This window comes from Engystomops pustulosus, chromosome 5 (assembly GCF_040894005.1).
Source record: "Engystomops pustulosus chromosome 5, aEngPut4.maternal, whole genome shotgun sequence".
NCBI lineage: Eukaryota > Metazoa > Chordata > Amphibia > Anura > Leptodactylidae > Engystomops > Engystomops pustulosus.
Window position 1 is genome coordinate 178,902,813 of NC_092415.1, and position 12,492 is coordinate 178,915,304.

At 38.7% G+C, this 12,492-nt stretch overlaps 1 protein-coding gene across 1 annotated transcript; it reads left to right on the top strand.

The window, feature by feature from the left end:
* Window positions 1–277: 277 nt before the first annotated feature.
* Window positions 278–6,258, top strand: HTR5A (5-hydroxytryptamine receptor 5A). The gene is made up of 2 exons (XM_072153932.1): window positions 278–1,514; window positions 2,989–6,258. The coding sequence occupies exons 1-2, from the start codon at window positions 804–806 to the stop codon at window positions 3,319–3,321; spliced, it is 1,044 nt and encodes a 347-aa protein (XP_072010033.1). The 5' UTR covers window positions 278–803; the 3' UTR covers window positions 3,322–6,258.
* The last annotated feature ends 6,234 nt before the right edge of the window (window positions 6,259–12,492 follow it).

The window sequence follows — 12,492 nt, forward strand, 5'->3', positions numbered from 1 at the left end:
AGATGAAATATAAATAGTTTTATGCAAATTAATTATATGATTTGTGAATAGGTAGATTACAGATAGGCTGGAATGGATAGTTGGCTTATAGATAGATACAGCTTGAGATGTTCCGGGTTGATTAATATTCTCTGTACTTTGTAGTGATGTAGTGTTAATAAAACAGGAGACAGAGAGAAATGGGATTGCAGATTTGTATGTGGGAGGGGGACTGCAACACAAGCTTTGTGTCTGTATGAAGTTGTCATTGCACAGAGCACAGCTTATGTCAGTGCTGAGAGCAGGAGAGGTGCCTGTCCCTGATGCCTGGGTGCCTCTTATTGATAGTGGTAAGGATCCTATTACTGGGAGGGGGTTGGCAATGGTTGACGTATGAGCAGCTTCCCCCTATATAATCTCAGCTCCATCCTCATCCCACACTCTGGAGCTAGCATGCTTGCAGATGATGTGGCTGAGGCTGCAGCTTGGAGTCAGTAGGGAGCCACATCTATTGCCTGAGATCCAGAGCCTGGGAAGAGTTCAGCACCAGGGACAGCACTGTCTGGATGGCTGAAGTACAAGACTTGCTGTCTGACATCTCCAGGCTCAGATTTTCATTGATTGCAAGAAATCTTAGAAGCTGAAAATCATGGCTCTGCTGGAAATGGGCAGAGATCCTGCCCAAACTTTTTACCATGTTGTGCCCTCACTGTCTCATCCTAGAAGAGTGGTGGAGCAGCAGCCTGGTATGTGTGGTGACTGATCTGCTGCAGGACTTGGATGGAGCTTTTGTGAAGGGAGACTCATCTACTGTCTAAGTTCTCATGACACCACAAATGAGGATGGATTGGAACCACACAGTTAATGGGAGCTCAGGGTCAGAGACCCTTCACAAGCACAGAATTTCTGTATTCAGTGTCCTCATCTTAACTCTACTGGCTATGCTGGTTATTGCTACCTTCCTATGGAATGTGCTAGTGCTGGTGACCATACTTAGGGTCAGAACTTTCCATCGGGTTCCTCATAATTTGGTGGCGTCTATGGCAATATCCGATGTCATGGTGGCAGCTCTGGTGATGCCCCTAAGCTTGGTTCATGAGCTGAATAATAGGCATTGGAGATTGGGTAGAGTACTCTGCCATATCTGGATCTCCTTTGATGTACTTTGCTGTACAGCCAGCATCTGGAATGTAACAGCCATTGCCTTGGACAGATACTGGTCCATCACAAGACATTTGGAGTACACCTTGAAGACTAGAAAGAGGATATCTAACATCATGATCTTGCTTACTTGGCTGTTATCTGCTGTTATCTCCTTGTCTCCTCTTTTTGGATGGGGGGAAACCTATTCAGAAATGACTGAGAAGTGCCAGGTTAGCCAAGAACCTTCTTATACCATCTTTTCCACCTTCGGAGCATTTTACCTTCCCCTATGTGTGGTTCTGTTTGTGTACTGGAAAATCTACAAAGCTGCTAAATTCAGAATCGGATCAAAAAAGACTAATACAATCACTCCAATGCCAGAAGTGATTGAGGTGAGTACCTACTGGTTAACTCTTTGCAGCATCTGATGATAATGCGTTTGACTTAACTACTTTATTGTGCTAATGTAGGTCTTTAGTCTAAAATCAATGACACCAGGACACATTCCGCTACACGAGGAACTCTTTTGTGATGCACTTTGCTACATTTGTATATTGATTGAATAATTTACTTAGTATACACCTTCAGAATGGATGGATCTCTCTTAGACCCCTACCTGACACATCCATCCAGAGAATGACACATACACAGTTTTACCATGGATAGAAAGCTATATATATGCTTTCCTAATTATATACCTTTTACACAACACTGAAGTAGTCATCCAGCTTATATAAAGTCCTGGTTACAGCGCACCATTCCAGCTTGCTATAATTGAACCAGCTGGTGCTATAGTTACCAAGTAGAGACCTTTGCAGATTTTTGAGTTAACCCTATTCACATTGCAAGACTTTTCCTGTTAAGCATGTATTCCTAGATTACCCTCCCCCTCCTGCACTTTTCTTTCCATGGTTGAGAAAAATGATAGTCTTATAATTGTGCTAGCTATAATATGCATGTGTTTATCAGCATGAGTGTTGCTATGAAATGAGCTGCCTTTATAAAGTCTTCCACGTGCAGACGATTGTAAACCATTATACAGTGAGCATATAGATACTATATATATATATATATATATATATATATATATATATATATATATATGACCTAGATACTGTTCTATAAACTGTATATGTCCTACAGGCTCTATATAAGTCCTAAAGGATATATATATACACATTGTATGTATGTATATATATATATATATATATATATATATATATACCATATATTAAAATATATATCCTGCAGGCTCTATATAGGTCCTATAGGCTGTATATATATCCTATAGGCAGTTTATATGTGCCAATTTACTTTAGGTCTAAGTGTGGATTACTGGGCACTGTGTTGAGCGAATCCTTTTGTTGATTCAGAGTTGCATACCGACACTACGAATCAACAAAACGATTCACTCATCAGAATCTCTAGTAATCCACACCTAGACCGAAAGTGAATATTCAGCATATAGGACATATTCCATTTGATTCCCAATTTTTTTCTGATGTTGGTCCTGTAGTCCTGGAAAATGTTAAATAACCCCTTCAAGTCCTCTATAACTCTGATTTCTTTTTTTTAAATAAATGATCACGTCTTGTTCATTAGGGTTAAGGTTAAGATTTGTTAAAAATAAATTTGTAGAAAATGAGCTAAACAACGCAGGACCTTTAGAGTGTTTTATCAACCAGAGGGCATTATTTACCAACATTCTATGGAATTGCTTCAGAACTGAATCCTTTATCAAATTTTCCGAAGCTTTAGAAAATAGAATATCAAATCTAGAGTCAATCGGTCTCTCCTAGGGACCTGTATAGTTACACACTTCTGAGCTCTCAGATCTCATCTTATGTCTGATGTTGCCTCCAATAGGTTAAAGAAGCATCTCACCAGCCTCAAATGGTCTTCACAGTCCGTCACGCCACTGTCACCTTCCAGACAGATGGAGACACATGGAGGGAACAGAAGGAGAAAAGAGCTGCTCTTATGGTGGGCATTCTCATAGGGGTCTTTGTTCTTTGCTGGATCCCATTCTTTATCACCGAGCTGATTAACCCTTTGTGCTCCTGTGACATACCTCCCATCTGGAAAAGTATATTTTTATGGCTGGGTTACTCCAATTCTTTCTTCAATCCCTTGATCTATACAGCATTTAACAAGAACTACAACAATGCATTCAGAAATCTCTTCTCCAGACAGCGGTGATGACTGTCTCTGGTGTGCTGGAATTTACTTGAGCAAGCATGTGTTAACCAACCATTGTGTCTTCATCCAAGAACCTCAGTATTACGACTACTGCCTGTTACTAGGAGGAACTGGAGTGATTTCACTGAATCCAAGTGGCAGATAATAAAGCCTTGTGGATGTAGATGAGACTGTCGTGATGATGGCAGGATAATTCCAATGAATGATCTTAAAGTCTTCTATATGTTTTTTTTTTTTTTTTACTAAATATTAACAAAAAAAACCACAGATCAGTAAATTGGTCAACATAGGAATTATTACACCCCAACCCCTCCAATACTTTTAATTACCAGTGCGCCCAATCCTACTTCTGCTATGCAAGAGGTTCTGCAGTAGCTAAATAAGATAAATATTACCTTTCAAAGTTCTTGATCTTCCAAACAGCTACAAAGTACAAGTCACTTGGCCATTAATCTATGATAATGATCCCCGCCCTGCCCCTTCGTTGGAAACAATCGTTACATATTGCTAAACAAGCAATATCACACGACTCGAAAGAGCTCAGCTCATTGAATTCACTATTTGAATAAGGTCTCCTGGGGAAATAGATGTGAGGGTCAGAGAAGAGCAATTAACTTATAACAGGTTTATTCCAAGGAGGATGTTGTATTTTTAATTTATGCATGAAGGCAATTTCACTGCCCGGGTAATTCTTTGTAATGGACCAAGTGTTCAATTATTCATATATCCCAACTTTAATTTATCATACATAGTGTTATTCTGGTCTGCTCCAATATGCTCCAATAACAGCTTATACATGTATGCACAAAGTCTTATAGATCAAATAGATTCCTGTCATGCACAGCCGATAAATTATCCTCTACTGGGGGAGATTTATACCTGGAGAGGATGAAGAAAGTGCATATCTTATAGCAGAACACTTCATGGAGCTGCTTTGATCGGATTGAATGTTCAATTTACTATAGGTAATCTGTCACTAGGATTAGGGTGTCTAAAAGGAGTCTTCTCCATCTCCATTAATTCCATCTTTCTAGAACCTTCAATAGTCATGGGCTCACCAATTCTGGTGTGTAGTTATAAGGCCACACAGTTGCAGGTGCTCACCGGTAGGGCTCCTACCCCAATAATAGTGAAATAGCCAAAAACGGAAGAATACCTTTAAGTAGATGCTTAAAGTTATTTTTATTCAAGTAGCATGTTACGTTTGCCATGCCACTTCCACTTTAAGGAGAGCTTTTGTTTTCTGCTATTTCCCACTGATTCTGGAACAGTTGGAGTAATCAGTGCTGTTAATTGCCACACTCAATATTTTGTTTATTCTCTCAACTGTCAGGTAGGTGGTCCTGGGCAGGACTTGCCACCCATTTGATATTAGACAAGCTAATTAGCATATTGGATACCAAAACTTAGCAAAAAGTCCAACTATGCTAGATTCAGATGGGAGACCATATGCTATTTACGCTCCCTACTGTTAGTTGAGATGTCTTGGTCTGAACAGACAGTCTAGAACCACCCACATGACAGCAGACATGTATAAAATAAAGTTCAAAAAATTTAAAGGGAACCTGTCACCAGCAATTGATCTAATAAACCACTACTAGTATATTGTCAGGCACCTTAACACTTTCTAGCTTTTGTTTATTTCATGGTCCAGGGCATCACCCATAAAATCTACTTTGAAGTGAGATGTAAATTGGTTGTATAAAGTCAAGGAGGCGGAGAGTTTAAAACTGAAGTAAAGGCGGAGAACTCTGAATGCCTCCTCCTCTGTGATTGACATTGTACATCGGACTTCAGGAGATCTGGTTAGTGATGTCTCTTTATGTAGGGCCATCAATTACAGTCAAGAGGGCTTTCTGAGAAACAGAGAGCTTGACTTCAGTGTTAAAATCTCCGCCTCCGTGACTTTATATATTACCAATTGACATCTCAGCTCTGGATTGTGTTCAGCTGCTTGGCAACATACTGGTAGTGGTTTAATATGTGAATTTCTGATGACAGGTGCTTTTTAAAAGAACAACTATATCCTAGAAATTAGGAACCATCAGTAACCAATTAACAATAGTCCATAAATTTATTAGAAAACATGAGCAAAGAAGTGATAACAAAAGACATCTGTTGGTGCCGGTGGTTCCTATTTTTTGTTTTCTTATTACCTTGACTTGGGACAAGACCAAATTTTTTACCATCCTGGCACAACATTAGTGGAGTGGACGACCCAAGGTTTAGGAAACGCTGTTTTTATTCTGTTATATCATGTTTATATTTCTACTGTCGGTTTGGAGGTTCTGGGCTGGAATGATAAGCCTAGGTCCACCCATTTGACATTTGAGATTAAATAGCATATTGGAAGCTGAAGCGGATACAACATTTTGACCAAAAATGGTGGAGACATTAGAAAAAAGTCCAACTGTGTCAGAATCATTAGACCAACAATTGTTAAAAGATGTAAATAATTCGAGTTGGTGAAGGTGGCGAAAGATCCCCCATAAGTGAAATGTCTTGGAACCTTGTCTAATGAAACATCTCAAAAACCTAACTCTTAGATCTCACAAGCATGGCAGAGCTACTGTATACATGGAGACCATATAATGGAACCTTGTGAATCCGATTAAAATAAGTCTAAAAATTTAAGGATATAAAGGTGCAGTAGACCCCCCATAGAAGGCAGCATTTTCATGGCGCTGTCTTGCTGGGTTCATTAGGGTCAGATGCAAACAAGAGGATAATTGGAAAATTTCATATGCCAACTAGACTGCACTATATGAACCAGGATTAATCATAATTGTAGAGAAGAATGAGGTTTCCCGCTGGCTTTTAATATATTTATTGCATTTTGTAAATCACCAATATTTGATTTTTGAGCTTATAGCCAAATCTGTATATTTCATTTTTTTGTAATTAAAAAAGAACTGGATTATTACACTGGTTTTCTGTATTTACTGCCGGGAGTGAGAAATTCATCTTGCCTACCGGCAAATTAAGCTGTCTTTCCGTTAATCCCATATACTGCAGTCATGTCATACCGCTAGCAGCAACATTCTTCTCATCATCCTGTATTTTTCCATAAGCCAAGTTCAATAAGTATACCAGCTATATTTTCAGTTTATCTATTTAAAATTATTAAAGTGGATGGAAAGACAGGAGCTCATATCCCTCTGGGCACTGCAGTAGGGATCATTCATCCCTATTAAAAAAAAAAAAAAACACTTTTACCACTGTCTGAGAGAGATGGCTCCCCACCACCACCGGTTGCTGTCAGCTTGCTGCATTTCAGCAAAAACATGTCTTAGGTTAGTTATCACTGGTCTATTGCATTAGTCTAGTTAGTAAGAGACACCCTCTAATAATCCAAGTGTAACCCCCTCATCTGTACCTCCCCTATTTCTATTGCGATATGAGGAAAGGACTGCCCATGCTTTGTACTACTATATGCAGAAATCTGGCACCTCTCCTGGCTCCAGCGGCGGTCTCCACAGCTCCCGCAGTCCGGCGCACAAGTCCCCGTTTCCTAGGGCTCATGCGCGGTCTTGCAAAGTTTTAAAGAGCCAGCACGCCGATAATTGGCGCTGGCCTGCCGCCTTCCCTGATAAATTCCCTGCCCCTTCCTTTGTCCCCTGCTGATCTTTGTGCTTCTATGCACAAGAGAAAGCTTTGTTCCATGCCCTTTGTGATTATCCTGATTTCCCGTTGTGACCTTGATTCCTTTCCTGACTCCGATCCCGTGCTGCTTGTCCTGACCTACCGCTACATCCCCAAATTTAATCCTGTGCTGCCTGTCTCAACCTCCGGCCTGTCCCCGACAATGAGTTTGCTGGGCGATTCTGTACTACGCCTTGGTTGCCACCGGGGACAACGTTGCGCCTGTGGAACCATCTGGTGGTAAAACGCCGCAACAAGTCCAACCTGCTTTGCGGTGGGCTCTCTTGAAAACCGGTACCACTTAGACTCTGGTCGCAGGTGTCGGCTTACGCCATGGTCCGCGGTGGTCCAATGGGTCCACTACCCCTGGTTCCTGACAACCATAACAACAATCTTAAAATTCTCAGGCTCCAGGTTGTTTTTAAAACCAGCTCACAGTGCACTGGTGGCATATTGGGGAATGTATATTTCGGGCTTTGTGTGTACTTCTGCTTCTTTAGAAGTAGATTATGTTACAAAAATTGCACAAGGTTTTTGAAGATAATTCAATTCTCAAATATAATTGTCTAGGAGGAATCCTTTAAGTAGAAGTTGGTGGATGGCTGTGTCAGTGGGAGCTCGTGAGGGCCCTGGAAGACTTAGTAAAGCAAGTAATTAATTGAGAGTTAAAGGGGTTGTTCACTTTAAACAAATAATTGTTATCGTCTGTGTAAGGAAAAGTTATGCAATTTTCCAATTTACTTTCTGTAAAATTCCTGACAATTTTCTCTGCTTTTTGTTCTATAGAAAGCTTTTGTGTTTACTTCCAGTGGATAGAAATCTGTCCTGGGTGATGTGATGGACACACAGGTGCACAAGCCGTTATTATCACAGAGAGTAATCGGAGCCGTGTTATAACGGCTCATGCACCTGCCTGTCCATCACATGACCACGGAAAGATTTCTATCCACTGCAAGTAAACACAGAAGCTTTCTATAGCAGGACAGCAAGCAGGGATGTAGAAAACCATAACGAATTGATACAGATAGTATATTGGAAAATTGTATAACTTTTCCGTCCGGAAACCATAGCAATAATTTCTACATATTGCACATTTTTGAAGGGTTTTGAGGCTGTAGAATTTAAAGACTAGCCACCAATTCAGATGATTTCTGATATTGTGTGTGCGTGTGTGTGTGTGTGTGTGGGGGGGGGTTATTAACATTTTGCTAATATACTTTCATTACATTTAGAAATTCTTCTTTGTTTTTTAAGAATCAGGCTACAGTTTGCAATTAGCTACAGTGGATATATCGAATGGATATCTAACACTATAGGAGAAGAATTAGAAGGACTCTGGAGCTCCAGCTAGAAGGAAAATTGATTATTTTCTCTCAAAAAAACTAGTTACAGTGTTACTTTTATTTTGTAATGGCAAATCTGTTGGGTCTCTCTCTTCTCTCCTGTTTGTTAGCCACTTGTGAGTGTTAACCCTTTCAGCTCGCTCCCTGGCTGCAGTATGCTATGAGTATTATTTTCAGAGATCAAGCTGATATTTAGGAGCTTAATCCTCCCATCTCACAACTGTTTAACCAAACACAGAGAAATGCGATCTGAGCCAATCCAACCTCCATAGACACACAATATACAGATGGGAATACAGATCTATATGGGAGGGAGTAGATTGATTTTTTGTTAACAAACTAGACAGAATTTGTTAATGAAGTAAATTAGAAAAATGTTCATCAAATTCTCCTATAAAAAATATAAAAAATGATTTCAAATGATGATTGTAGAAAATTCTACAGACAGTTTTTTTATTTCTCAACATCGGTCATGCTATGGTAAACTGCTGGTGGACTTCTAGTAGCAAGTATACTGCATAAAGGGATCCTAATATGAAATTACTTCTATGGCTAGAATGGGAAACTGCTGTATAAGAGCTGTGATGGGATGGACACCATGGAACACCCCACAAGTCATGCAGCCGCAGAATAAGCTGTTCCTGGGTGTGCCTGCAGCGGGTCCTGGGGTCAACTTTGGATAAACTTCTTACACTTTTTTACCATGCACCATAGGGAGAAATTCAGTCTTGCTGGTAGGTTAGGAAAGAGTAGACTATTGAAAACTAATTGCAGGGTTTTCGATTTGTTTTGTAGTATTTTTTCGGTTTTATTGACTATTGATGAGTTTTTTGTCTATTTACAAGTAAGGTCAGGAATTTGAGACTTTTTTTTTTTGCCCTGCTGATCCATGAAAAAAGAAAAACAAGAAAACAACATAGAAAAAAAGTAGATTTACTTGATGTAAAACAATATTGCCTAAAAACAAATAAAGAATGGCAGATAATTATTCATATCTCTCGAGAATTTCTTTTGCGTAAATTCAAATTAAGAAACAATGACATTTTCTATTATGTTACTGCTGTTATTTACCGAAAATAAATTGTGTTGATAGTGAAATGTTTCCCCCTCATTAAGTTCAAATATTATTAACTCACATATGTATAAGGTTCGGATAAAAGACATTAAACTTCCCTTTAAGAAGAAGAAAAGTCAGACGTGAAGGATAAATTTAATAGGAATATCACTTTGAAGTATCATATTTTGGTTGGATTCCCTTAGCTATTCCCTGGAGCTTTTTGCTTCATCTTCCTTTCACACTTATTCTGCCTTTTTACTGTAAACTTTTCAGTTAATCCGCTGTGAACTTGCTCTAACATCCGAATATCTCCAAGGAGCGGCACACATACAGTACACTATTACCATACACACAAGAATACTTCAGAACTTGGTTGTTAAAGACCTTCAATTAGATTTAGCCAACTTTTAGCATAGGAAGTGGAATGAAGAATCACAAGCTAAAATTATAACAGATTTTTTTCTTTTTTCTGGTAGCAGCAAAGACACCATTGATCTCATTTTCCAGTTAAAAGATTATAAAGTACTTATAATACACCTGAAATGCATGTTGTGAAATAGGTAGGCCTTTCAAGTTAACCAGAAAGGATCCAAGAACCAACATAGAATGGGTTTGTCACATGTGCCTCTTGTCTTAAAACTTGGATGAGAAGAACAATTTGTCAATTTGTAGATTTCCAGGAACCGAATCAAATCTCAAAATTTTATGATTCACTTTTGACAAATCTTCTATAACAATAATAACAAAAGTCGATCCACTAAAATGACCTTAGATTTCAATGGACTTTTGAAGGTTTTCTTTAGTATCTGTTTTTACCATGTCAATTAGGTTTCTGTTGAAAATTTGAAAAAAAATCACAAAACAAGATAGAACCTTTTTAGAAAAAGAACTGTTTTAGAAAATTAGAGGGGTTATATACAAATTTATCCATTCAAGGGAACCTGTCGCCAGGAGCCCATCTTCTGGCTCCCCACTGTTGGAAAACCGTTCCGTCATGCACCAATTTAAAAGAAAAACCTCCCATGTCCCCAATATTGCCTCCCCCTGTCGCTCTCTCTCTCATGACATCATTTGATGTACAGTACTTATTTTTTTTTCGGAAAAAGCCAGTTTTACCATAAAAACACTTTGGCAATGTGTACACTATTCTCTGTGGGGACAAGGGGAAAACAGAAAAAGGGCTTCTGATGACTGGTTCCCTTTAAAGCAACAGTGGTTCAGACCAAATAGATTCAGGCACATACAGTATCTTATGAAAAATTCAGCAAAGGAAATTTTGAAACATCTGTATTGTGGAATATTGCACTTTAAAGAAATGTGTTAATGGGTCTGAAGGAACTAAAACATTAGGTTATCCTCATGCAGCTTTTGTTATAGTCCCACCACTCCCAGTGCTAATTCCTGGTCATTCCACCATATCAATAATTAAAAGAGTTTTTCTTGGTAAAATCTGTATGATAGCTTTTTTTCTGGGCAAAATCCGTAGCATAGGTCATTAAAAGGTGATTGCGGGGAACCCTTTTTACACTATGAAAGTGGAAGTAGACAGCTGAATTCGTAGTGTAGCAATTGTACCAATTCACTGAAGTTGGACTTCGATGAGAATTGCGTCTTCAGAGGGTTATACTTTGTTGACTACCAGAAAGCCATTATCATGTACGAGCTGTGTTATAAAATCTCACAACTCCACAAACCATATGGATTGGGGCAACAAACTACCTTTGATCTCTGAGTTACCGGATCATAGTCATGAATTTTTCTATCATTCTTCTAAAATGGATACCTTTTTCGCTGCTTCAATGGACCCTTTTGGTGTCTGACACTTTTATAGCATTTAGACCAACAAACGACTTTCCAGGAAGTGGCAGGATCATAGGGATGTCCTTCTATATCCTGGGAGACTCGTTATGTGGAAAAAGGTCACTGAATACTGCATTTAAATGACCTGTTAATGGCCCCAGAGGTGGAGAAGTGTAACTTAGGAATGTCCTCTCCCCAGCTTGATAAATCATCACAAGCTTGGAGGCAGCTGCAATAGATAGCTTATGATTGTGTAGTAGACATGTCTTCCCCCAGGAGGGGACATCCCAACATGACTTTCTTCAGTCCCATCATTTAAATACACCATTCACAATATTTGCATAATTTTTCATCTCCTGGAATGTAGAAGGACATTGTTGTGATTTTATTACAGAGTAACAGATTCTAATGACAGGGCCCTTTAACACCTTGAACTGTCCTGTAGAAACTGCAACATGAGTAATACAGACTTTGCAGAGGGAAATCCAATTATGTGTGGAATTGCTCTTTATACATCACAGCACCTTGGTCGCCGCAAATGGTGTTCATTCGTTTTGGAAAAACCAATGAATTGTATCACTGAGCTATTACACAGACAACTTCCAGTGGAATAGGCAATATATAGCCCGATAGCTCTTGATGGTGTCATTGATTCCAAAATTCTGCACATTAATTGCATGTCACTAGAAGAAGATCAGTACAGTATCTTAAAATTGAGTCAACATAATGAAACCACATTGGACATACAGTATGGTCACAGGAATCCATCACATTAGACTATACAGGCAAAAGGACTTGTTCCTGTAGTATTTGCCCATATCTTCTTATAGTTGAACATATAAATATATGCAAAAATCCAGGGAAATTTATTATGGCTATTGAAAATTCTTACAGGGCCAATATGTCTTCTTTATATGTGTGCATTTATATCTGACAACCACATTTGCATAAATAAAGATATAATACAGTATGTCATCAATGAGATCTAAGGATGCTTAAAAGACCATTGTGAAGAATTATAATGTTTCAGCACAAATACCAATTCTCCTTTTCTTATCTTTTCTGCTTAACATTTACATAGATGAACAGTGTCAGACTCGCTTTGAAAAAAGGACATAGCTCATTCCCATACAAGTGGGTATTCAATCACATTTTTGGGCCACTCATCACTAGACAGGGCAATTGGCCTGCAAAAAATGAATTGGATAAAGTACTTAAAATAATAATTAATAAAAAATAAAATAAAGAAATAAGAAAAATTAAAAACAAATAAAATAATAATATTATGCAGGTGTCAGAGGTCCAGGGGGAGGAGGAGGAGTTGGAGGT

Excerpts from the sequence above, each read along its gene's own strand:
- HTR5A (XM_072153932.1), top strand. The coding sequence starts at position 804 with ATGACACCACAAATGAGGATGGATTGGAACCACACAGTTAATGGGAGC. Across the intron at positions 1,515-2,988 it reads CAATGCCAGAAGTGATTGAG|GTTAAAGAAGCATCTCACCA; the intron begins GTGAGTACCTAC and ends TGCCTCCAATAG.